The sequence below is a fragment of the Citrus clementina genome, unplaced genomic scaffold (assembly GCF_000493195.1).
Source record: "Citrus clementina cultivar Clemenules unplaced genomic scaffold, Citrus_clementina_v1.0 scaffold_5, whole genome shotgun sequence".
Classification (NCBI taxonomy): domain Eukaryota; kingdom Viridiplantae; phylum Streptophyta; class Magnoliopsida; order Sapindales; family Rutaceae; genus Citrus; species Citrus x clementina.
Genome location: NW_006262201.1, coordinates 10,422,193 through 10,447,001, shown reverse-complemented (window position 1 = coordinate 10,447,001; position 24,809 = coordinate 10,422,193). Strand labels below are relative to the sequence as shown.

The following is a 24,809-nucleotide window of genomic DNA, read 5'->3' as shown; positions in this document are numbered from 1 at the left end:
TCCACTAGTTCTGATGCGTAATTATAAATATTCTCAAGTTATGTATGAAAATAGCACAAATTTGGATCTAATAATGATTTTTATGCTTTTTGTGTGTTCACTTTTTCATAATCTTCTACTTTTTTTTTTTTAAAAGCTAGAGGATAAAGTGGGGTATTAAAAACTTGTGACTCAAATGAAAATACATATCGATGACTTTGGGAGAAAAAAAAGAAAAGAAAAAGAAACACATACAATATGACAAGGATTTCTGATACATAGAAAGCAGGACGTGAATACACAACCACAACTTTAGTTTATTGAAAATACAAAGCATGTTTCAGGCAAAACATAGGAGTAAATTCATGAGTTTGTTACCCACAAACTCTTTCTCTCGCGTTAGCTGCAAACTAGCTTATTCAGAAAGAGCTGATCAAATCACCCTCCGATGATGATGATCTTGTTGCGATATTGCTGTTTCCGTTGACCCTCCTGCAGTTCAATCTAATCTCCCCTTGATTTCCCGTCAGTGGTTTCAAATTGCCCATTCTAATCATTGAAGTCACAAAGTTTACAAAGAAAGCAGTCTGGTTCCTGCCAAAGTTATTGACAATGGCAGCGGTATCGGCACCGGGAGTCGAAAACAACTCTTGATCACTCTGCAGAAGGCCCTTGTGTATTTGAAGATTGAAGAAGTATTTGTTGTCAAACACATCAGGTGTTGTGACATCAAGATTAGTTAGAACGCTGCCGTTTCCACCTTGTGGGCATAGTTGCCTAAGTTGCTGTAAGAGGGTTGTGTTAAGTGTTGGGTCTGGATTGCCAGTGTTGTTGAAATTGAATAATCTATCGCTAAAAGTTCGGCACTGAGCCCTTCCAAATGTGTGAGCTCCGGAGAGTGCAACAAGATCAAAATTATCGTTGAGGCCAACATTTCTGAATCTATCTTTGAGCCTCTCAAGACTATTGTTCGGTACTGGAAGATTTTCATTTGCAAGAGTCCTGTTTGCTGTTCTGCTGTCTCTTCTTCCCAATAGATTTGTCCATGAAGGACCCCCTGACAGAGCAACAGATTGTTCAGCTGCAATAGTAAGAATATCAGCACAGGAAACAACGCCTGGACAGGCCCTTTCAACGGCAGCTTTCATGTCATCAACAACTTCAAAACCCCTCGCTGAATTATTATTTGGCCCAGCAAATTTCTCGCTTTCTATGGTAGTAGTATTGTCCAGAAAAATCGATGCATCACAGCCATTAACAAAACAGTCATGGAAATGAAGCCTGACGAGGCTGGCACCGATGCGAATATCGGACAAGAAAGCATTCTGAAGCACCTCCCGAATTATGTTGGTTACATTAGGGCATGTGGAAGAATAAAAAGAGGGAGAAAGTTGAGCTTGATCTGGTTATGATCCCTCAAGCACAAATGCAACTACAAGAGCAGCTGCAAGGAGAAAACGAAGAGAAGCCATTTTGCAATGATGAGAATGAGAGTTATTTCTAAGCCTTCTATATATGCGCCTCTTTATTTATAGCCTACCAAGCTAAACAGCAGTAGACTTCTTAATCTTCTACTTTAAAAAATGAGCAGAAAAATAATATCAAGCATTAACTCAAATTCACAAAGGAATAAATGACGAAAAGAAAAAAGATTGGAGAAATCATATTGGCAAATTAGCACATTGTTTTTTTAATAATCTCGATGAAATTAGTAATATTCATATTAGTCCCTAAAAAATAAATATATATATGACTAAAAAAACTCTTGTTAGTCTCCACGATCAGAATTTATTGAAATATTTTTAGCCTAGGTAAAAAAGCAAGTTCCCAACTTCACCGTTAGGTAAATCTGAAATCCTTTCTCGCAGACTTTTGCACAAAATAGAGTGTGAGTACATTTTAAGATCTAACAAAATGATTTTTATTATTGTAAAACTATTAACAATAACCTAAAATACTATATCTGCATGTTATTTCGTGCAGAAATATGTGGAGAGAGAATATATTAATTTCTAATAAGATCTTAGTCAAACTTTTATCAACTTTTATGCAAAGGAGTCCCCACTTTCTACCTGGGGGAATTTGGCATTGGATGCAAAAATTATGCTTATCTTTAATTTCCCTGATTCTACTCCACCGATGAACACATGTTCTGCACTAACATTTTTAAATTCCCATACATTAGGAATTTGGCACATAAACATAAATATTCTCAAATTCGTCGCATCTTTAACGTATGAGCAAGTGTTCTGTCTATTTCACATTTCTATCTTACTGCAATTTCAAGGCGGCTCAATCATATTTTAGGTCTTAAATAAATTGATTTAATTAGACCTTTCAAAAAATTTGAGGTGAAATATGTGTATTAATTTTATTAAAGTTTTATTTATTTAAAATAAATTTCTCTAACTTTCTGAGATGCAAAATTATTAATCAACTTTTTATATTCTAATTTTGCTAATATATCTTTCTCAATAGATAATATAGTTAACCTATTTAATCTTTCCTATGACATGGTTGATCTTAAATAATTTTTTATCAATAGCACGTTTTTAGATTAAGCTAACTTTTGTATTCTTCTCCTTTTATGAAGTTTTTTGTATCATGATGCATAGTTTTTAGTAGACATTTTTTTTCTAAGGAAACAAGAGTAATCATGCAAACAATTATGCTAGATAATTAAAAGAAAACAACCTATGAGCAGAATAATATTTTTACAAAGAAACAAAAACACCTAAATAACACAATTAATTAATAAGAGAATCGGAAGATAAAACTTGAAAATTTGAGAAATTTAACTTTGATGGATTGAGACTTTGAGCAACAATGATCAAAAGAAAGTAAAACAATTGATTTTCTTTTCTTCCTTATGCAAAAAGTAAGGTAGAGAAAGTAGTTTTTTCACCAAAGTAATGAAGGTTTTGTGTTTTTTTTTATTGGAAAAAGATATTAATGGATAATAATTTAAAAAAGGTGTGGCCTTTATAGAGTTTTAAATGAAATATATGGAGGAAATAAGTGGATTAAAATTGTTAATTATAATGTTAAAAGGGGATTTTGTAAGAATCTAGTAGTTTGTTTATGGAAAATATAGTTATAAATAATAAATATAAATCAATAATTAATAACTATAATTTAGGAATTAAATTAGAAACCTTCATTTATAATGGGGTCCTAGGTTAAATGTGGGGTCCTGAGCAACCGCCTAAATTATCCTAAGTTGCCTAAGGTAAGAGCCGCTCCAGACTGTAATATCATGTAGAGGAATTCAGTTTCCCCAAGGGATGGAAACGATGGCATCAGCCATTTGATGTTAGATTTAAATGCTAAATTTTACATTTGCTTTTGTTGCGAAAGTGCTCAAGGGAAAGTAGCTTTTGTGTATTGAGTCAGAATGCTCATTCAAGCATTTTTGCATTCTTCTTATGCTACATGAGATATTTAATTTTTACCCTTGAGTCGATGTCAATGTAAATGCTTTTATGCTGCAAATTAAAGAAATCCCAATAGCAGTCACCATCTCGGGCTACCTTTCCGCTCCACCACAACAATAATTGTACAACATCTGCCCTGTTTCTCTGATTCATAATAATTTTGCAGATTACTCAGCACCAACATTTCTAAAATTTCTTACATTACAAGTAACAAAATCTTTGTAAACTACGACAAAAACTTAAAACAATCTACCGATGAACCTTCTGAAGTTATATATAATAGATTAACTTAACCTAGAATAATCTTAGTGCTGTAACAATTTCAAAATAAATGATGTTTTATTATAAAAACATGTCCAAGTAATTGTCCCATATAAAAGGTATCTTTCCACTTAAGAATGTATCATTTCATATTGTAATTTCACTTGAAATGGTGATGGACCAATTTAGACAATTGATTAAAATCATATCTTGATCCAATGACCATAAATGAATGGGTATCATGAAAAATGACAATCCAAATGGAGGGCACAAGTATATTTATAAATAGAGGCCATGTTTAGGCCATTTAGACATGAACATAACATTCCTATAACAATCGTTTCTAAACTCTCCTTTCTAAAACGAATTTTATCATATAACATCTATATTTTATGCATTAAATATCCAACATATTGTTTACTGCGGGAACAATATATCAGCAAATAATATATTGATTCTTGACAAGCTTGCAACATTTAAGAGTGTTTAGGTTTGCTTTCGTCGATACACAATGCAAACAAACAAATAAGTACTTCATTGTATCGTCGATGCGTATTTGTTTAACCCATATTCATCACTCAATTAGTGGGGGCGAATAACGTCTAAGGAAAGTAATATTTGTAAAGTGCCTTGAAATACACATTAATTTCTACAATTTACTTATTACTATTTTTTTCGTTGTACCTATAGAGTAGTAAACTCATTATTTTATTAGAATAAAATTCCACCATTATTACTGCAACCCTCTATGTTTGCCATTATTACATGATTGACTCATTATCTTTGTGGCATAATCATTATTACTGCAACTCTCTACATTTGCCATTATTACGTTTGTCATTCCCTAAAAATATATATTCCCAACATTCTTAAGACATTCTTTCTGTAACAATGACACTGTGCTCATCTCATCCGCAATTCAATGGTAGATTTTATCAAATTAGAGCAGTTGATGGTCACAACTTTTATACGTTGGCAAAAAATATTACATTTCTTGTTGACAAGCCTCAATGTTGTTTATGTTCTTACAATATCAAAGCCTGAAGAACGTGAGGATGAGAAACTCGAGTGTGGCAAAAGTGGAAGCAAGATGTCTACGTGTGCATAGGACACATTTACAATGCCATGTCTAGTACTTTGTTTTGATAAGTACCACAACAAAATCCACAGCAAAAGAAATATAGGACTTATTGGAGTCTAAGTACATGATGGAAGATAGGGGTGGGCATTTTACCCGATCCGACCCGACCCGACCCGATAAATTTCGGGTTCGGGTCGGATCGGGTTGGGATTGAAACCCGATCGGATTGAAATTTACAAACCCGATCGGGTTGTGATCGGTTCGGATCAAACCCGACCCGATCCGAATACCTGATCGGGTTCCCAAAAAAAAAAAAACCTAAGCTAACAGCCTAACACTACACATATCGCTGCTGCACTCACATACGCAGAACGGCAGAAATCACAAGCTGCACAGTTTGTAATTCGTGAACAAAACATAGTTTGTGGTTGGAAGAAATAAATTATCTCGGCCTGGGTCTTCCGCTGTAGCTACCGGTGCGTGAAAGCGAAGCAGTTCGTACATGCAGTTTCACCCTTGACTGAGAGGACGAAAATGCTCTTGCCGCTGTAGCTACCGGTGCGTGAAAGCGAAGCAGTTCGTACATGCAGTTTCACGCTTGACTGAGAGGACGAAAATGCTCTTGAGGTTTAAGGAGAAAAGCCATAATGCATCTAGATTCATTTTGTCTATGGGTGACAGGATAGAATGAAATGGCGTAAGCATAACGCTGGCTTGTTTCTGGTTCACAAATATAGCCAGATTCATTCTTTTCAAGTTTTTTCAGTTCGGTTCTCTAACGGTTCTAATTTGGAGTTTTTGATTAAATATACGAATTCCAATTCCATTTAACAATTGACCTGACCCGAACTTAGTTCGGGTCAGTTCGGGTCGGGTTCATAATTCGGGTTACGTTCGGATTAATTTTTGTCTAACCCGAACAACCCGAAACCCGATCGGATTGACCCGAACCCGACCCGAACCCGATTTTGCCCACCCCTAATGGAAGACACCACAAGTAAGAAATTCTTGACTTCTAATTTTTTTTAGTTATAAAAAGATTGATAATAGACTTGTGATTGAACAATATAATGAGAATTTTTGCATTCTTGATCAATTCAACCAACACAACATGAAAAGTAATAAGTTTACTATTATTTCTTCAATTATTGATAAACTTCCCCCCTCTTGAAAAGACTATGAAAAAAGTCTTAAATATAACAAAGAGGAAATTAGCCTGGAAGGCTTGGCAAAGTCTTCATATTGAATAGAAACTTAGACTTAATAGTCTTGAGGAACAGACTGCTATGTCCTGTGAAATTAATGTTGTGGAGGAGGAGAAGAAGCTTAAGCAGTCTAATGACCACATTAATAACCAAAAGCCAAAGTTTGATTCCAAATAAAATCAAACCAACAAAATAAAAAAAAGAAGTGTACATGTGACCAATGTGAAAAGCCTAGCCACTTTAAAAAGACTGTCAAAGCAAAACTTTGATTCCAAATAAAATCAAACCAACAAAAAAAAAAAAAGTGTACATGTGACCAATGTGAAAAGCCTAGCCACTTTAAAAAAGACTATCAACTTCTTAAGAAAGAAAAGAAGTGTTCGAACACAAATTTTGTGGACAAAATTTATGGCCATAATATCTTAAATTAATATTCTTGAACATGATAATGCATGGTGAATAGATTCCGGTGCAATCAAGTATGTGTACAAGAATCGTAGCCTTTTCACATCTTACAAAGCAATGGATGATTGAAGTGTTCTTTAGATGGGAAATTCCTCCATTGCAACAATTAGAGGGAATGTGCAACTAGAGTTCACTTGTGGAAAAACTTTAACTCATATTGATGTTTATCATGTATCTAAAGGTAGGAAAAATCTTGTATCTATATTAGGGTGGTACCTTATTTGAGTCAAAGCAAATTTGCATTGTCTAAGGGTGGTACCTTTATTGGGAAAGGATACATGTATTTGGGAATGTTCAAGCCCAATATTAATAAAATTAATGTTTCTTCTGCTTACATGATTGACTCATTATTTTTGTAGCATATTCATTTAGGACATGTGAATATTAAAAGATTGCATGTTGTAGTTAATTTAGAATTAATTTTTAAACATGGAAATAATGATACTACATCACTCTCTTCTCAACCCTCTTTGCTGAAACAAATTTTATTGTATAACATCTATACTATATGCATCAAATATCTAATATATTGTTTACTACGGGAATAATATATTGATTCTCGGCAAGCTTGCAACATTCAAAAGTATTCAAGTTTGCTTTCATCGATGAAAAACACAAGCAAACAAATAAGTGATTCGTTGTATCCCGGAGGTATATTTGTTTAGCCTATATGCATCACTGAATTGGTGGGAAAAATAATATCTTTAGGAAAGAGACATTTGTAATGTGCCTTAAAGTACACATTAATTTTCTACAATTTACCTATTACTATTATTTTATTATACTTACAGAATTGTAAACACATTAATTAATTATTACAAAGTTCCACTTCCACCTTTATTACTGCAATTTTCTACATTTGTCATTCCCCACAAATATATATCCCATCACTTATAGTAGAGATATTATTTTATTGAAAATATCAATAGATTTTTAATTGTATAATACATACTTATGAAATTGTATAGAGTAATTTCGTTCAATTATATTAATCCGTTATGAATTTCATCACAAATTTATATGTGGCCAATACCGTGCAGGTGAAATTTCAGATAAAATCATCTCCTAGCAATTTTTTTTTTTCAATTTTGCTTTAACGTATGGATCCATTTCTTGTCTTCTTCATAATGTAATCTATGATATACATATATCCAATGCAACTTATGTCATAACATTTGAAATTCCTAGATGCATAACAGAATCAACACACAACACTATTTTAGAGAGCGAATCAAATAATGGTAATTAGTAATTCATTACATCTGCAGTTAGCTAGATACTTTGTTTGTGAAAAAAATAATAATAAAATCAGTTTCATAGTGATTTTATTTACAATAAATACCATACTATGGTCCATGGCTTACCTCATATTACAAAGAAAATATGTGAAAGATAATTAAGGATTAAAGCTTTCCACAAAGATTTAGAAAATTGCTTTTGATAAAACTGTTCTGATGAAATGAAATTATATGAAATTACTAAGAATTTAGTTAGCCTCTCAAAAAGGTTTATTTATTGCTTGACTTCTCGAGCTTAAAATTCGAATGTCAAAACAGATAAAAAGTTATTTTAAATTTTATCCACCAGTTTACCATTTTAATATATGAAAAAAGAATTACTTATTTTTTAGTAATTATGACTATTTTTAGAAATAGCAACCGGGGGCATAATATATCTGATAGATTTTTTTGGGGAACAAAGCTTATTATCTCTCTCTCCTATTGCTTTAAAGTGTCATCTCTTATGTTAAACAAGTCTCAGCCAAAGATTAAATTGTCATATGTTCGTAAGATATTCACCACAAAAGTCTAGGGAAATTTCTTTATCCTTGAGCGGAAATACAAAGAAAAACATAGTTAGCAATTTTACTAGCAAAACTAATATTTTGTTACGTATGGAGTAAATCTTCAGGGGGTTCAAGCTCAAACTTAGAAAAACATAGTTATTTTAGACGCTTTTTCTATTTATAGCTATTATGTAGTCATAAGGAATTTCGAAATTTGAGAAGTTTGCTTGTAGCTGCAGGCTGCAGAGATTTTGATTTGGCGACTTTGATTGATAATTGAAGTTACTGTTGCAAGAGAAATGAAAAAAATAATTAGCAAAATAAAAGTCAAAGAGCTAGGCACAAGGCTATTTGTCATTTTGTCATAGTAGAAAAATAATTAACAAAATAAAAAAAAATTCAGTTACTTTGACTTTATTTCACAAAATATAAAATTAAATTTCTATTGTATGTATAAAGTTTCTATATCAAGTGTTTAGGGGTCAAATCAGTCTTTTTATACATAATTTTTAATATTCACTTAGAAATTCCAAAAAACTTTCAAAGCTTGTGGGGTCATGATCCCCTCTGGGAGTGGACAAACGTGGGTTCAGATCAACCTAATTGGGTTTCTGGTTGATAGGGTTAAAATATTCAAATTGGATTAGATCGGATCAAATATTCAAGTTGAATTTGGATCGCATTGGGTTATAATTATAAGCGAGTTAGGTTGGGTTTGGGTTAAAATCATATTCGGGCTAGTTAGGATGGATTCAAACAATGTTCGGATTACGGTTATTTTTAAGCCTTTTTGTTTATTTTGAGTTTTTTTAATTATTTTAGTTCTTGAAGATTGTTTTAAAGTAATCATCTCATTTCAGTTTTTTTTTTACCAACTTTCAACAAAACAATGAAAACTACTCCTATGAAATCAAATTAATAAAAATTAAAATAATCTACTACTATCAGATTGGATTGGATCTCCATCTCTTCCTTTTTCTACATTTAAGGTAATTTTGAGCCATCCATAGTGTAATTAGTTCCTCTTTACACATATTGTAACCTTTTGAAAAGATAGCACAATGTGAGAAATATTGTTTTACTATGGACGACAAATCATTATAACTTAACGACAAAGGAGCCAGAAGACCTTTCCCAAACTCTTCTACCTTCCACATTCCACTATCTAAAATTATTTTCTATTCTTCTATTGGTCATTTATAGTGTAAGAATTTCCCTATTATCTTTGCAACAAAAGGCAAGCCTTTGCACTTAAATGCAATTTTTTGATCGATTGATCACGATCCTTGAAGAATTGACCCAAAAATGCTACCTGCTTAAACAATGACCAACATTCTTCTTCAATTAATTCCTTAAGAAAGGTAAGATTTGTTGATCTCATCATGCTTGCTACTAACTGATTACGTGTAGTAATCAAAATTTGACTATCGTAGAGACTATTCTTTAAACAACAAAAGAATGGTTCCCATTAATTGTAACGTCCATCCCACACATCATTTAAGACAAGAAAAAAGTATCTTTCCTTCAATACATTTATGAATATGGCTTACAAGAGATAACCTAATATTTGAACATCGTCTCCGGGATGGTTGCTCCTTTGATTGTGTGGTCGCACCATGATGACAAGTGAACTTGCTCTGATACCAGCTGATGATGCAGAAACACTAAAAAGCTATTAGATAATATAAACTAGTATTTGAATAATAAGTTTTATTGAGAATAATTTGAATGAACAAAATTAGGGTTTTTAATCCCATTTATAGGAGCCTAAATATAGCAAATTTAACAAACTAAGCAAATTCAAAATATTATATGATAATAAAATTCTTCGAATCTAAATAAGAGAAAGAAAACAGATGGCACTTAAATCCAACATCTAGAAAAAATGATAAAAATCCTAGAAGAATCAAGAAAAATAGAAAAATATCTTAAAACTAAAAAACGACTATAAAAGAAGTGAAATTTTTAGTTCAATCGCAGAGCATAACAGCCTAGGTTGTTCTGCATTTGGTTCGACTCATCGCAAGCTTGGAAACTATATTATATGTCCAAAACGAATACTCGTAGCCCAACTTCTAGCCTCGGAAGATGCCCTGCTTATTCCATGCAACAATCTTATATCAACTTGCCTTCTCTGCATCTTCAAGCACAGCTTGAATGGCTTGAAGATTTATGGTAAGTCACAAGCAGCAAAGGAGTTCAGCTGCTCCGGGAGAGGGGAAGCGATCACATCCATTCTGGCAAAGAAAAAGAGAAATAATTTCATAAGTTGTTCAACGTGCTTTTGTTGCGAAAATACTGAAAGAAACGAGTTGTTGCATTCTTCTTACACTACACGAAAAATGTTTGTGGTTATTGTCGCCCACCCTACGTGTCAATAATTTTAGCATTTTTAATTTCCCCAATTCTACTCCACAGCTGTGATACATAATTGTAAATATTCTCTAATTAATTTGTAGTGGTCGGGCCAGTGCCATTTAAAACAAAAACAAAAAACCAAAAGAAAAAAAAAAAAAGTTGGAAAAAAGCATGCATCACCGATAATTCATTTATTTGTTTGAGGACGGGGATATTTTCTACCCACTTATTTTACAAATCTACCTTGCTGTCAGAAAATAATTGTAATACGTTCATACTATTTTTAAAATATATAAATCAATAAAACGTATAGACAATCAATAAATTAAATCATTCGTATAATTTTTTTTTTAACTTAGGTGTCTTTGACCGTTTAGGTTGCTTTAAGATAAGTTTTATTTGACTAATTTACCATGATAATATAAAATGACTAAAATACCCCAAAAATCAAGAGTTCTTGTATATAATAGTTTGGGTATTTTATTTTAGGGTTATTTTTACATACCTCCCCTGAGGTTTCACCTAATATCAGTTTAATAGAAAGTATCTCCGTATTTTTACATCCCTCCCCTGCAGTTAGTATTTCCGTCAGTTGACCGTTAGTGGACTAACAAGAGGATGAAAATACCCTTTCAAGGTTGACAGTCTTCTTTCATCCAACAAAAACTAAAATCCCCTGTACCACCTCGCCAACAAAACCACATCCTTGTTTTCTTAAAATCAAGCTTTCCATTTTTGATATTTTTCCCCAAAAATTCAAATAAAAAATCAATTCAAAAAAACTAAACCTCATAACATGTCCAACGTCATCTTACTTTAGCTTGGTATCCATAATAACAGCACCAAATGTTGCTATGAAAGCACCGTCGACTAAACTTCAATTTATGTCCGCGGCACAACCAAAACAATTTATATCAATTAAATTAGCCAATTCTAAAAGCAAATAAACACAATTCGTCCCTCTGCCAACAACAACCTACAATAGTGAGAGAAGAAGAAAATAAGACCGATTCCACGAAGAAGAAATAAAAAGAAAATGAAGGAACAACAAACAAGGAGGGAAGCAGATGGTCACGATGATGGTGATGGGGTCTTTTCCTAAAGTTTATTAAAAGATGAGCTTTCCGGCGAAGATCAGCCGCTGCTGGTCCGGTGGAATCCCTTCCTTGTCCTGGATCTTAGCCTTGACATTGTCGATCGTGTCGGAGCTCTCCACCTCGAGAGTGATGGTCTTGCCGGTCAAAGTTTTCACAAAGATATGCATCTGTTAATCGTAATCAAAGCAAATAAATTAATTTTATTTAACTAAAGTTGGCAGCTTTGCTGTTAGTGACTTAGGGTTTACTGCGGCGGCGGCGGTCGCTAGTGCTGTTGGTGGATTGAGTGCTGCCATGGCTGCTCAGCTTGTCTGGACCCCAGTTGATGTTTTGACTCAGAGGCTTATGGTGGCTAATGGGGCCGATGCTAGATACGTAAATGGGGTTGATATGTTTAGGAAGATTGTTAGAAATGATGGGGTTAGAGGATTGTATATGGGCTCCGGGATTTCAATCTTGACAAATGCACCATCAAATGCAGTTTGGTGGGCGTCTTATTCCGTTGCTCAAAGGCTTGTTTGGGGTGGAGTTGGGTGTTTCTTGCGCAGGAAATATGGTGACCGTGAGGGTGATATGATGATGATTAGGCCGGATTCAAAAACTGTGATGGCGTTTCAGGGAGTGAGTGCAGCCATGGCTGGTGGTTTATTGGCTTTGATTACGATGCCACTTGATACGATTAAAACGAATTTTAAATGAGCTTTTACGATTTTAGCCTTGTGTACTGATGATATACATAACTTTATACTAACTGTAGGGGAGGGATGTAAAAATACGGAGATACTTTCTATTAAACTGATATTAGGTGAAACCTCAGGGGAGGTATGTAAAAATAACCCTTTTATTTTATTTGATTCAATCTCCAAATTATTGTAATTACATCTTCTTTATTTCAATTTTTAAAAAATAATTTGAACTTATTGTAATTATTTCTTGAGAGTGGGGTGGGTTTACAAAAATTATGGGCCTTTTCGTTTATTAATTCTTGGAAAAGTAATGGCTCTGTAATCAATTTCTTTTGTTCTTTTATTTAAATAGAAAAGAAAAATTAAGAGGAGCTTTTGTCCATTGAATTGAGGTTCTGTCTTGAAAAATACGTATCAAATGATCGATATATAACCATTCACATTCAATAATAAATTTGTTAGAGTTATTGCTATTTTTGTGACCTAAGAGTATGAGATGAAGTAAGTGGGCATTCGGTATTGTTTTTTACTGGCCATTCTCATTTTCGTTTTATAAATCTAAGTAAAATAAGCGTTCAGTAGTCCTCATAAAATTTAATTGTAAAACACAGAATCTGACTTGCCTCTAACAGTTATAAATTACAAAACAACTTAAACATGTTTTACTTGTTTCATAAAAAAAAATTGTAAAATAAATTATAATAATAAACATCATTATAATAAGTAACTAATAATAGATAGTCTTCATCTTTAAGACTCTAGGACCTCGTCTGTCTCACTAACCCTATCTCTTAAGTCTCATCTCCCTCCATGATTTATGAACCGAATCTCCTTCTTCCATTCTTCTTCTTCTCTTCTTTCTAGGTTTGTTCAATTTTTACTTCACAGTACTTTTCTTTATTTGCTGGGTCATTTTTTTTTTTGGACGGATTTAAGTGTTCTTATACATTTTATTGAATTTTATTTTGATAAAATCACCAACGATCAGTAGAGATTTACACTACCTATCTGAGTATTTGGTTCTCTAAAGTAAGGAAGCATGTAATCTTTCGCCAATAATTTTTTATTTCATCAAAATGTTAAAATGTTGAAAGGAGAATTAGATTTTTTTATATATATATATAAAAGAGAATTAGAGTTCATATTGAAGAAAATTCTTTTTCCTACTATAAGTCCAGTTCGAATCTTTGAAGCAAATGATCTAATCTCAAGCATAGAAAGTAGGAAGATCGATTGAACAGCGGACACATTAACAAAAAATAATTACTTTAAAAAGTTAATATTGGATATCACAAAAATTTTATTATTATTGTTGTAAGTTGGTATGTTGAAAAATAAACAAGCTTTATATGAACTTTAAACACAGAAAATAATTTGCATGTAGTAAAATTGCTTAATATATCCATTATTTTATCATTTTTAACTTTATCTATCGGTTATTTTCATTTTGAAAATATAGGATAAATGAAATAATAACAAACACATATTTCAATTGAAAATTTATCAACTTGAAAACACCATTTTCATTCTCATAATATAAATTTAAAAATAAAACACAGAACATGCCCTAACATTTTCTGAATTTATTTTTATACTGTAAAAGAATCAAATTACTCACACAGTTATTTTAGTTTTTATGATATAAACAAATAATCATCATTTAAATTCAATAGAAAGAGGTATTCTTGGTAGAATTTACTTCTTTAGCAAAATATAATCTATTTGGGCCTTCTTACTCCATTAGGTTAATTGTCACATCATTAATTTTAGATTATAAACTTTATATTCGAACTTTGTAAGACCATCATTCATGCATTGTGCTTTTGTATACTTTATCGATATGTTTTGCTTAAGGGATAAAACTCATTATGTGGCAAAATTTTATAAGAGCTGGGATTATTTATATATGTTCTAGTACTTTGAGCATCTTACTCTACATTCGTCTATAAAATTTTAACATTAGTTTTTACTACTCATCGAAATATCAAAATAGTCCTTACTACTAAACATCTCTCATTAATGTTCTGTAACGTATGTGAAAAAAAAAATAATAATAAGAGGAAGCTGGGTAATGTTTTATGGGGGAGAGGGATAGAGGAAGCTGTCAAACTGACCCGGAAAACCCGACCCAAAACTGCGAACCCGACGCAGACATATATCCGATTTTCGGCCACCTCACCGGCCATGGATGGTAGCAACGAAAGCTCCTGAGCCAGCCATCACTTTCCCACCGTCACTGTCGCCAAAAACCAACCGAAACGCCGCCGTTTGAAGCGCGAATAGTCGCAGCCAAAACCCATCACGACCGTCGTTGATTCCGTCGGAATTAGGCCGTGCCAGACGGAGAAATGGTAAGGAGGAAACAGAGGGTGTAACGGAGGTGCGGTAAATGGAGGATGATGGAGAGAGGGCAAACAACGGCCATGATGAGGGAGAGGAGGAGGAGGGTGAGGTTATGGACGGCTGTGATGGGCTTGAGGATGTGGGGTCCAATGAGAGGTGATGTTGATGTTGATGTTGATGTGTGGTTGAGGATGAATGTGAGGGAGAGGTAAGTGCGGATGGAGAGATAAGTAACTTATATATATATATATATATATATATATATATATTAATATTATTTATTAAAAATTAATTCTTTAAATACTTTAAAATATAAAATTATTAAATACAAATTTATTCTATTGTTGTTAAGTCATAAAATTTTAATTCAATTATAACATTTTCACTTTTTTTTAAGTTAAATTATATCTTTTTTACTATTTTTTTAAATTAATCTAATTTTTTTATTCTCCTATTGTCTAAAATTTTTTGATATAGTTTTATTTCAAAATAGATAAAACAAGCACAAAAAAAGTAGATGAAGAAAAGAATATATAAAAAGAAATAAGAACAAATAACAACACAATTAATTAAGAGAATAATAAAAAGATAAAATCAGAAATTTGAGATGAAATCATAAATTAACTTATGTTTATATTAAGGCTGTTGTTTGAAAATTTGAGTAGCAACCAATAGTCATAGAAAATAGAGAAAAATATTTGATTTTTTCTTTTTCTTCTAGAGTAGAAAGTAGAGGAAGCAAGATTTTTTTCCCTCTCTCTTTCTTTCTCTCAAACACCAAGATGTCTTGATTGTTGAACGAAAAATTTAATGGATAAGTAATAAAATGTGGGGTTTTTATAGAGGTTTAAAATAAATATAAAACTTTTGAAATATAACTTATTAATTCTAACAATGAAATAGAGAATTTTTAGGATTGAAACTATTAATTTATTGGTTTTGTAGAAATTAAAACAATTAAGTACTACATTAAATAAACTTGATAAGAATTTGATAGTTTATTTAGAAAAAGATAATTACAAAATAATAATAAATTAAATGAATAATAATGACTTTTAAATTCATTTTCCTCTTTTATATACAAAATAATCATCTTGTAGGGCTTTCATATAAAGCGGAGTCCTATGCAACCACCTAAGTTGCCTAGAGGTTGAACCGCTGCTGTTTACAAGCCAATATTGGAGTGTTGAGGTAACTAAATATGAAGCCATGGCTGGTTTTTTGGGGAAGAAAGATTTGGAAGAGATGATGTTGAGAGGAACGGGGGAATTCATAAAGTTTTAGGATAACGTGGAGGGTATTTTGGACATATTACTGTCTTAGCTTAAATTTGGGAAAAAGATAATCAATAATAAACTCTTTTTTTTATTTTGGATTTTAAATCGTAAATTTAGTAAAGGAAGTTAAATCAAGTGATCACTTCTTTTTTATGCAAAGCAATTAATCTTTTTTGTAATTTAAGTAAATATTGGGTTGCGTACTTTAACAATATTAATATTTGATTCGAAATTTCATCTACCGAAACTACAAAAATTAATAGTTTCTATTAAATCAAAAACAAAATTAAAAGATAACTTATTATCAGCCAACTGTCATTCAACGAAGCCATCACTCACGCAAAAAAAAGGAAAAAAGAAAAAAATGTGATATATTCATTTTAACATACCTCTCTCAAAAAAAAAAAAATTAATTAAACTTGTGGATTACATGCACTCAACGCGGACAATATGGAAATGGGAGAAAATTATGTTAGTAAAATCAAGAATAAATATTTGCGTTTAGTGGGAGGAGGTTACGTAAATACATGGGAAAGAACTATTTTTAGTCCAATTTCATGTTTGGATGTTGAGGTTGATGTGGAAAGGATGTGGATCCCACATAAAAATAACACACCATTTCGTTCTACACTAAGTGAATTTATCTCTTGAGCTAATTAATTTTTTATTAGTTCAGTAATAAGAATTTTCGATTATAATTTAAAAGTATAATTCATTAAAAAAAATTAATAAAAATAACTGTTATTTAACATATTACAGTTTTTCAATAATAAAAAATAATTCAATTTTTTAATTATGATAACACTAAAATTTGTAATATAATCCATTCATATACTACATCTGTTCATCACATAAAATATAAAAAAGTACTAAATATAATTTTGTTACGACTATTCCTATAATATCTATCACATCATCTACTATCATATTCCATTCGGCATGCTAAACGTGCAAAGTTTGAGTAAGATTTGTTAAAGTTGAGTAACATCTTGTATGGTCAACGCGTCGAGTATGGACTTGCATGATCGAGTCAGTACAACCAAAGTTGGGTAGAGTTTGGTAAATAGAAATCTCTCTATTGTGTTGAGGTTGGATACTATACTTTTAAACTACATAATTAAACAATTTTGACTTAAAAATTAATTTGATTTGATCTCATACTTTATTATTAAAAAATTTATAATATCTTTATTAATTTTATTAAATTATTATTTAAAAGTCATACATTTACTGCACATTGTCAACTTTCTGCTATTTTTTTGGTTCTCACAACAGCTAGTAATATCAAACAAAAGCCAAGTTAAGTATGATCAATTAATTAAAGTTTTGATTTTTTGTATAAAATAATCCTTAGATAATTAGTCTATAAAGAATATTGGTTACTTCAAATGGAAACTTGTGATCAAAAGTGTATCACAGAAGTGACAAAGGCACACTATATGAGAAATCTGAAATAGAATTTGCAAACTTGAACTGGGTTACAGAGAGTTAATAAGACCCCAAAGAAACATGGAAACTATTTTTATCTAGGAAACAATCCATAGCGAAAACAAAATTAACTTTCCTAACTGACTAGAATTTAACTCAAGGAAAATTAGAATATACGACGTTGTATCACATACGGTATTTAGACATCAAGAAAAGAATCCCTCTATCTGTGAACCACACTTGCCAGGAAATTAACACCAGGGGAATACCACCACCTCATACTATTTCTTAGGTGTCTCAGAGTTTGATGAGGACTTCCATGATGTGTCTCTTCGACAGGCAGCAAAATTAGGCAATTGACTACATTAACTCCAACAAATTTATGCAGTCACCTTCCTCCGGACTATCCTCTTTCTTCGCGCTTTAGTCGCCCTTATTTCCCCTTTAATAGAGTCAACATTATCTTGTTTGATGCCAAGGAGACCAAGCCCAGAAACAATGGCACATTGTCATTAACCACCTGGGGACTTTTGAGCTGAGCCATGACATCCTGAGATGGCCTGTTGTGTAAGCCTTCTTCAAAAGGTCATCCGTTAATCTTTCTCCTAATTAGACATTCAAAACCCTGCATGGAATCGATTTGAGAAGTTGGACAATAGACAAACTCCAACACATATAGACAGTAAAGAAGAATTTAGACCGCAATCACTGTGGCTTAACAAATGGGCCTATTAAGCCTATTAAAAGTTGGAACCATATTCACCACTCGCATTTCCTTAAGAGAGCTATTTCAAAATTCTGTAAATTTAAAACTATTCTTACATAATTAACTGTAAAACAAGAGAAATTGTACTTCCGTAGCAAAGTCTCACTATTGGTAAGTATCTGGACTTGGAAAGGATGCTAGTTGATGAAGTAAAGGAAAATTGAAATCAGACTTTGAGGTGACAGATCTATACACTTCAATTGGAACCACATTGACATCATATGAGACAAATAAACATTCCCCAGTCAAGTTTAACAAACAAAACATTAAAACAAGAGTAAGTTGGTCTATCAATGTATATATAGACATGTCGATCGATAGACAAATACGTAAAAGAGGGAGGGAGAGACCTCAAAGCCGTGCTACTCCAATAACTTCAAAATTGTTAGTGACCGATGGGTTTGTCACAGATAACCTGTTAGGCATTAAAAATTGCCCAAATTAAACAAATGTTAGACCAGCTTAGACAGTAAACGGAACAATATTCTAATTTTACTTTATTTATAACGAATAAGTGAACAAAGGAATAAAAAGGAATTTTGGCAAAGAATCCTGCAGCTAATCCCACCATACACCGTTCTGCAGGCTTATTTGGGAATCAAAATTCTCAAAATGTACTAAGAAATGACATTTGTTTACTAGTCCCACCAACAAGGAGGAAGTGACGTGAAGCGAATTTACTAAGAAATGCCAGTGTATTAATATTGAAGGGAAACATTCACAGACGACCAAAATCGCTGATATATACTTAATTTCTCACTCACTAAGAACGTTCAATTCATTCAAATGAAACTTCCACAGGAAGGTCTCATTATTAAGGCTTTAGCTTCACCTCACATGCTCGACAATTCAAATTTGAGGATGATATTTCTCCAAATGGAGGACTCTATTTGTCTTGCCAACAATCTTTCTCACAACTATCATCCTTGCTCTATCGGTTGCACTGAGCAATCTTCATTCTGATATTTGCCCTATTAACCTGAGTACACAAGAATCCGAAACAACTGTTAGAAATTTTAATCTTTATATATAGCCAAAATGGTGAATAAGATGATGTATTGATAATAAATACCTGAGTTAATAAATAATTAAGGGGCCGGTAACAATCTCAGCATTTTATCAGGTGGGGAAAGCCTTCGCAACGAAGATGCTGCTTGCTTTCAAGCAATAATAACTTTCCAATTCCATAAGATAGCTTAATGCCCTTTTAAGAATATCTCCACCAGCCTAACAATTATTCATGGAAATCCAATTTGCATTTGTCGCCTTCAATTTGCTCATCTTTGTCTAGAGTATTGTTTTTGGATTAACTTAGCTAGCTTGCAAACCACCTGCAGATGGTTTTAAATAATGTGTGAGAGTGTGAATTCAAACGAATTAATTAAATATGATGACAGGAGAAACAAAATTAAAATAACCACAAGAAGTAGAAATATACTTTTGTTATATTCAGAGCATCTCCTACTGTCTTCATTTCCCTTAGTTCTGTTTCCTTTTGTGCTCGAACGCAATGCCTCAAGGCTCAAGATAATTTGATGACCATCAATCTTTTTGCAACCACATGTAGACTTAAAAAACTGTCGGCGGCCCTAAAGAACTTGAAAATTAGAAAAGATTCAGAATGAGTGACTAAATATTATAATCGAAACTAATTAAACAAACGCGCCTTGAAAATCTGAAACTGAATTACTCAAATGTATATGCCCCTTCACAGCAATTGCACGTGGTGGAAATTTTACTGCGAAGACTTTCTCAAACCTTGAAGATCACACTCGGCCTGACAACAAAGAAACAAAGTCAATATACGAAGATGATTTTACTAACAAGTGAGAGCTTACAAATATTTGAAGGATAACGATCACTCATAACCCATATCCCCAGTATTCCCTAATATTTCACTGAAGTGGGTTCAAGCTCCCAAAATTCACTACAGTGAAATGTCAAAACAAAACTCTCTTCTCAAATTTGATGATGATATCTCTCGAAGGGAGGCAAAAGAATCTAACACTGATCAAATTGGCTTGTGAACAATTAATCTTCCTCGCCATCATTCATACCAGGTGCGGTGAAAAATCTTCATTCTGACATTTGCCTTAATAAGCTGCTTAGTATCCTTAACCTGATAACTCACACAAACAAAAACAACTTGCCTAAAGTTTAATATTTCGAGCAGAACAGTAAAGAAGATGATATCTATTGATGCTAAAATTTGACCTTTGTTACCCTGATGTCAAAAATCATAGCATCTCATGTGGGCAAAATCTCGAAACACGAGATGCTTGCAAAATTGGAGCAGCATCTTGTCACCTGTAATTTAATTGAGACAATAACTTTCCCCAACCATTTCAATGCATTATTGGCAACTAAATTCAGAGGGTGCTAATTAAATACCCTTTTAACAATATCTTCTTATTCTTCTTCAATCTAACAATTATTTGGAAAATCTAAATGACAATCATGCATCGATGGCATGAAAATTTGGCTACAAAGTAGCCTGGAAAAGGCTGCTCTCTGAATGAGAGCATGAATTCGAACAAATATGATGAATGAATAAATAAAGGCATAATACCAGAAGAAGTAAAACTTTTTCCCAGATTTCTGTTTCTGTTTGTGCTAAAACCAATGGAAACCGATGGAAATGAATTTCTACGAATTAGACATATCAGCCAAAACAGGTACTCTGTACAAGCAAAGTAAAAGAGGGTTACAAAAAATTTTAATATTAATATGTAATTAAAATTATAATGAAAATTTCAGTTACCATATAATTAATAGATAACTTTGTACTCAATGATTTATTGCATATTAAGATTGTATACCTGAATTTTAATTGCTATACAAAATATGGTAGTAGCATTAGGAGACCGCACCAAACGTACCGAATTGAATGTGCCTTTTCACAGCCATTGTACAAGCTTTGAAGCTTTACCACAAATGCTTTCTCAAACCCGTGATCACGATGCACCCGAGAGATGCAAGATATGAAATTGTTACTACAGCAGGCATTGAAACATTTGTTAAAACAAATGTTTATACAGGATAAATGATTCCAAGAATGAAACAAGATAGCAATGATGATCTCAGCACCTTAACATCACGCAATAATAATCATCATGTCTTTCAGGCAGCTACCCATCCTCAATTGAAACAGAGCAGACCCGGCCATCACTTCCTTCTTCAAAGTCCAGCAACCAAACGTTGCACAATAACCACAGTGATAATCCTTGGTTACCCCAATGTTCTCCATAGAGTCTTCAAAGTCAACCAAAAAATGAAATGCAGGTGGAAATGAAAATTATATTAACTAAATAAAATATAAAATGCAATGCTTGAGCTTGAGCTTGCCTTAGCATCATCGTAATAGTAAATTTTGATATATCTTTACTTCTTTGTTCTTGTATATTCACAACAAGATATCAATAGAAGAAGATGGAAATGAAATTCTATAAAATAAATCAAGTGAATTACCTGTAGAACATTTTAGCAATCCTTTGGCTAAACTTTTCATTTTCTTAGCATACTCTCCTGCCTGCATCATTAAAACGAAATTAGATTGGACCGGACATTTCCTCGAATCCCTGGTGAACATAATTAAACTCGTATGAAATAAAACAAAGTGGGCTCATGTACTACTAAAAAAATTACACAATTACTTTAAAGAATTAATGTCACATAAATTATATACAAAAAAATACGATTATCATTATACAAGATAAAATTGATAATTTAGTTTTCAACGTTACCGCAAATGTATCACAGAGATTTTGTCTCTCAGGAAGTTACACATGATAAATTTTGGTACATTAAAAAATAAATTACATTAGGATTTTCCATGATGTTGTATGAAATTTTATAAAAGTCTACTTATTTTTTAAAAGAAAATATAGGAATTTCAACAGATTACAGTTTTTTTAATAATTTAATCTTTAGAAAATTAGTTTAACAGATTTGATAACTAAGAAGTTTAAATTTTAAATAAATAAAATTAAAATATTATCCTAACTAACTTTTAAATTTATGAACTATTGATTAAATCAAACCGTACATATTTATACCATGATTGGTTTTATAATTTTTATAACAGCATCATAGAGTGACCCATTAAATTATTGGCAAATTAATGGCTGAAGTAAATAGTTAAATTCAATATGCAAATCAAAATATTAGAAATATATAATATATTCCTGTCACACATTGGCAATATACAGAATTTTAATTCATAATATAATTATTTTTATTAATTTCATTGCAAGCAACAACAGAGTAAATCAGAGGAGGAGAAGAAATTACCGTCGGGTGATATCTCGATGTGGGGAATGTGAGATATCTTATGCCAATCTTCTCCTTTCGCCTCCCTATAACGGTTTTCCAGAAGAGGACATAGCTCAATCCTTAATTTCTGCAGTGTCGTCAATTGAAGAAGGTAATCCGGCAGCACCTTTAGTTTGGGGCAATACCGAATCCACAAGGAAGAAAGACGTGGCATGATGGAGATGTTTTCCTTCCTCCTAATCCTGTAATTCCACTCTTCCAGTTCATCCAAATAATTAATTTTGAGTGCTTTCAACTTGGGGAAGGCAGTAACCGATGATGACGATGATGACGATGTGAATTGCTAGTGTAGTTCTGACATTTCCTCGAGTCCCTGATGAACATAATTAAACTCGTATGAAATAAAACAAAGTGGGCTAATGTACTACTAAAAACAATTACACAATTACTTTAACGAATTATTGTCACATAAATTATATATAAAAAAATACGATTATCAGTATGCAAGGCAAAATTGATAATTTAGTTTTCAACATTACTGCAAATGTATCACAGAGATTTTGTTTCTCAGGAAGTTACACATAACAAATTTTTGTACATTAAAAACTAAATTGCATTGGGATTTTCTATGAGATTGCATGAAATTTTACAAAAGAGCACATATTTTTTTAAAAGTAATTATCGAATTTAAACAGACTACACTTGTTTTTTTTTTTATTTAATCTTTAGGAAACAAGTTTAACAGATTTGATAACTAGGAAGTTTTACATATTTATACCATGATTGATTCTATATAGAATTAAAGATATAATTATTTTTATTCATTTTATTGCAAGCAACAACGAAGTAAATCGGAGGAGGAGAAATTACCGGCACCATGATGTGGGGAATGTGAGATATCTTATGCCAGTCTTCTCTATAATGTTCTTGTAGAAGAGGACATCCCACAATTGTCAATTCCTGCAGTGTCGTCGTTCGAAGGAGGTAATCCGGCAGCACCTTTATTTTGGGGCAATCCAAAATCATCAAGGAACAGACTACACTTGTTGTCCTGTGATCTTCTAGAATGGGCAGTTCTTCCAAATTTTCACAACAATTAATATTCAGTTTCTGTAGTGCCGTCGTTTGAAGAAGGTAATCCGGCAGCGCCTTTAATTTGTTGCAAGAACCAACTGTTAAGGAAGAAAGACGGGGCATGATGGAGATGTTTTCCTTCCTCGTAATCCTGTAATTCCACTCTTCCAATTCTTCCATGTCCCAAATATTGAGAGATTTCAATTTGGTGAAGGCAGTAACTGATGATGATGATGAAGATGAAGACGGCTCATCCTCACTGCTTTCTTTTATTCCCAAAAACTCATTACCCACTCTTTTTACACTTTTCAAGTGGATGATTTCGAGTTTTTCCAGAGGTAATTTTCCCAAAGGAGGCAAATGCTCACAGTTAAAACACGAGGAAAGATATAAATTCCTTAGATTGGTTAGTGAATTCAACCATTTGGGAAAAATGTTGCCTCGGTAGGATTCAATCTCTAATTCCTCTACATTCAAAGGCGGTTGTAAGGCTTCAAGAAGTTGTTCATCTTTCTCATTCTTCCTCCTCCCTTCTTCGCCTTCCCCATCTACGACTCTACCAAACTGAAGACCCAAACGAAGGAGGTTTTTCTTATTGTAAAGTTGTAACCTCTCAGCCTCATCTACATGCGATACATTACTCAGCCCTTTTACTCTACATTCACGAAGGAGTTGAAGATTTTTCAGAGATTCAAGCCTACACGTGCTGCCACCATCAACACCTCCACCCACAACAAACTTTTCTAATGTTCGAAGACTGGTTAATTTGGAAATCCCTATTGGCATGTACTTCAACGAACGAGTTTCAGCATTCAGTAAACTCCTCATGTTCATTAACTTCCCAATCCCCGCAGGTAATTCCCTAAGATTTGGGCACCGCCTAATATCTAGCTTTTGTAAATTATATAATTCACACAAAGTCTCAGGCAGTCTCTCTATGTGTAATTCAGACAAATTAAGATATTTTAAATGTATCAATTTTCTGACATTTTCTGGAATTTCTCTAATCCTATTTGCCTCAGGATACAAAAATAATAAGTACGATTGCCTTATAACTAATGCCCTTAAACACGCCAATTTATTAAATAACTCCGGAAGGATGCTACTACTAAGAGACGGATTGTAAGGACTTTGGTCATAAATTAAGAGGGTACGCAATCTATTAAGTCCATGAATGGACATAGGAAATGAAGCGCCTTCTTCAAACTTTAACCCTAAGTGATGGACTTTGTCACCAAAAGAGTTTATGACTGATTCTTTGGTACCATTAATTTCTACCCACAAACATTCTTTTCTA

The 24,809-nt window shown here is 32.7% G+C and overlaps 3 protein-coding genes and 1 pseudogene across 3 annotated transcripts in view; 1 reads left to right on the top strand and 3 right to left on the bottom strand.

Annotated features, from left to right (window-relative positions):
* Nucleotides 1-223: 223 nt before the first annotated feature.
* LOC112098553 lies at nucleotides 224-1,498 on the bottom strand (annotated as a pseudogene).
* An 8,757-nt stretch (nucleotides 1,499-10,255) lies between these two features.
* Nucleotides 10,256-12,365, top strand: LOC112097901 (solute carrier family 25 member 44-like). Its single transcript, XM_024183494.1, has 2 exons — nucleotides 10,256-10,386; nucleotides 11,888-12,365. The coding sequence occupies exons 1-2, from the start codon at nucleotides 10,256-10,258 to the stop codon at nucleotides 12,363-12,365; spliced, it is 609 nt and encodes a 202-aa protein (XP_024039262.1).
* Nucleotides 12,366-18,557: 6,192 nt separating this feature from the next.
* Nucleotides 18,558-24,809, bottom strand: part of LOC112098551 (disease resistance protein RGA2-like) — a 29,130-nt gene continuing 22,878 nt past the window's right edge. Inside the window, exon 10 of the mRNA XM_024185149.1 lies at nucleotides 18,558-18,581. The gene's annotated coding sequence lies outside the window, so the exon portion shown is untranslated. The remainder of the gene's footprint in view (nucleotides 18,582-24,809) is intronic.
* Nucleotides 22,621-24,360, bottom strand: LOC112098552 (disease resistance protein RGA2-like). Its single transcript, XM_024185158.1, has 2 exons — nucleotides 23,309-24,360; nucleotides 22,621-22,811 (listed from the first exon to the last, which is right to left on the bottom strand). The coding sequence occupies exons 1-2, from the start codon at nucleotides 24,344-24,346 to the stop codon at nucleotides 22,782-22,784; spliced, it is 1,068 nt and encodes a 355-aa protein (XP_024040926.1). The 5' UTR covers nucleotides 24,347-24,360; the 3' UTR covers nucleotides 22,621-22,781.

Coding starts and splice junctions, on each gene's coding strand:
- LOC112097901 (XM_024183494.1), top strand. CDS start 10,256: ATGTCCAAAACGAATACTCGTAGCCCAACTTCTAGCCTCGGAAGATGC. Junction 10,387..11,887: donor GAATGGCTTGAAGATTTATG/GTAAGTCACAAG, acceptor TAAAGTTGGCAG/CTTTGCTGTTAGTGACTTAG.
- LOC112098552 (XM_024185158.1), bottom strand. CDS start 24,346: ATGAACATGAGGAGTTTACTGAATGCTGAAACTCGTTCGTTGAAGTAC. Junction 22,812..23,308: donor TTCCCCACATCATGGTGCCG/GTAATTTCTCCT, acceptor TATGTTCATCAG/GGACTCGAGGAAATGTCAGA.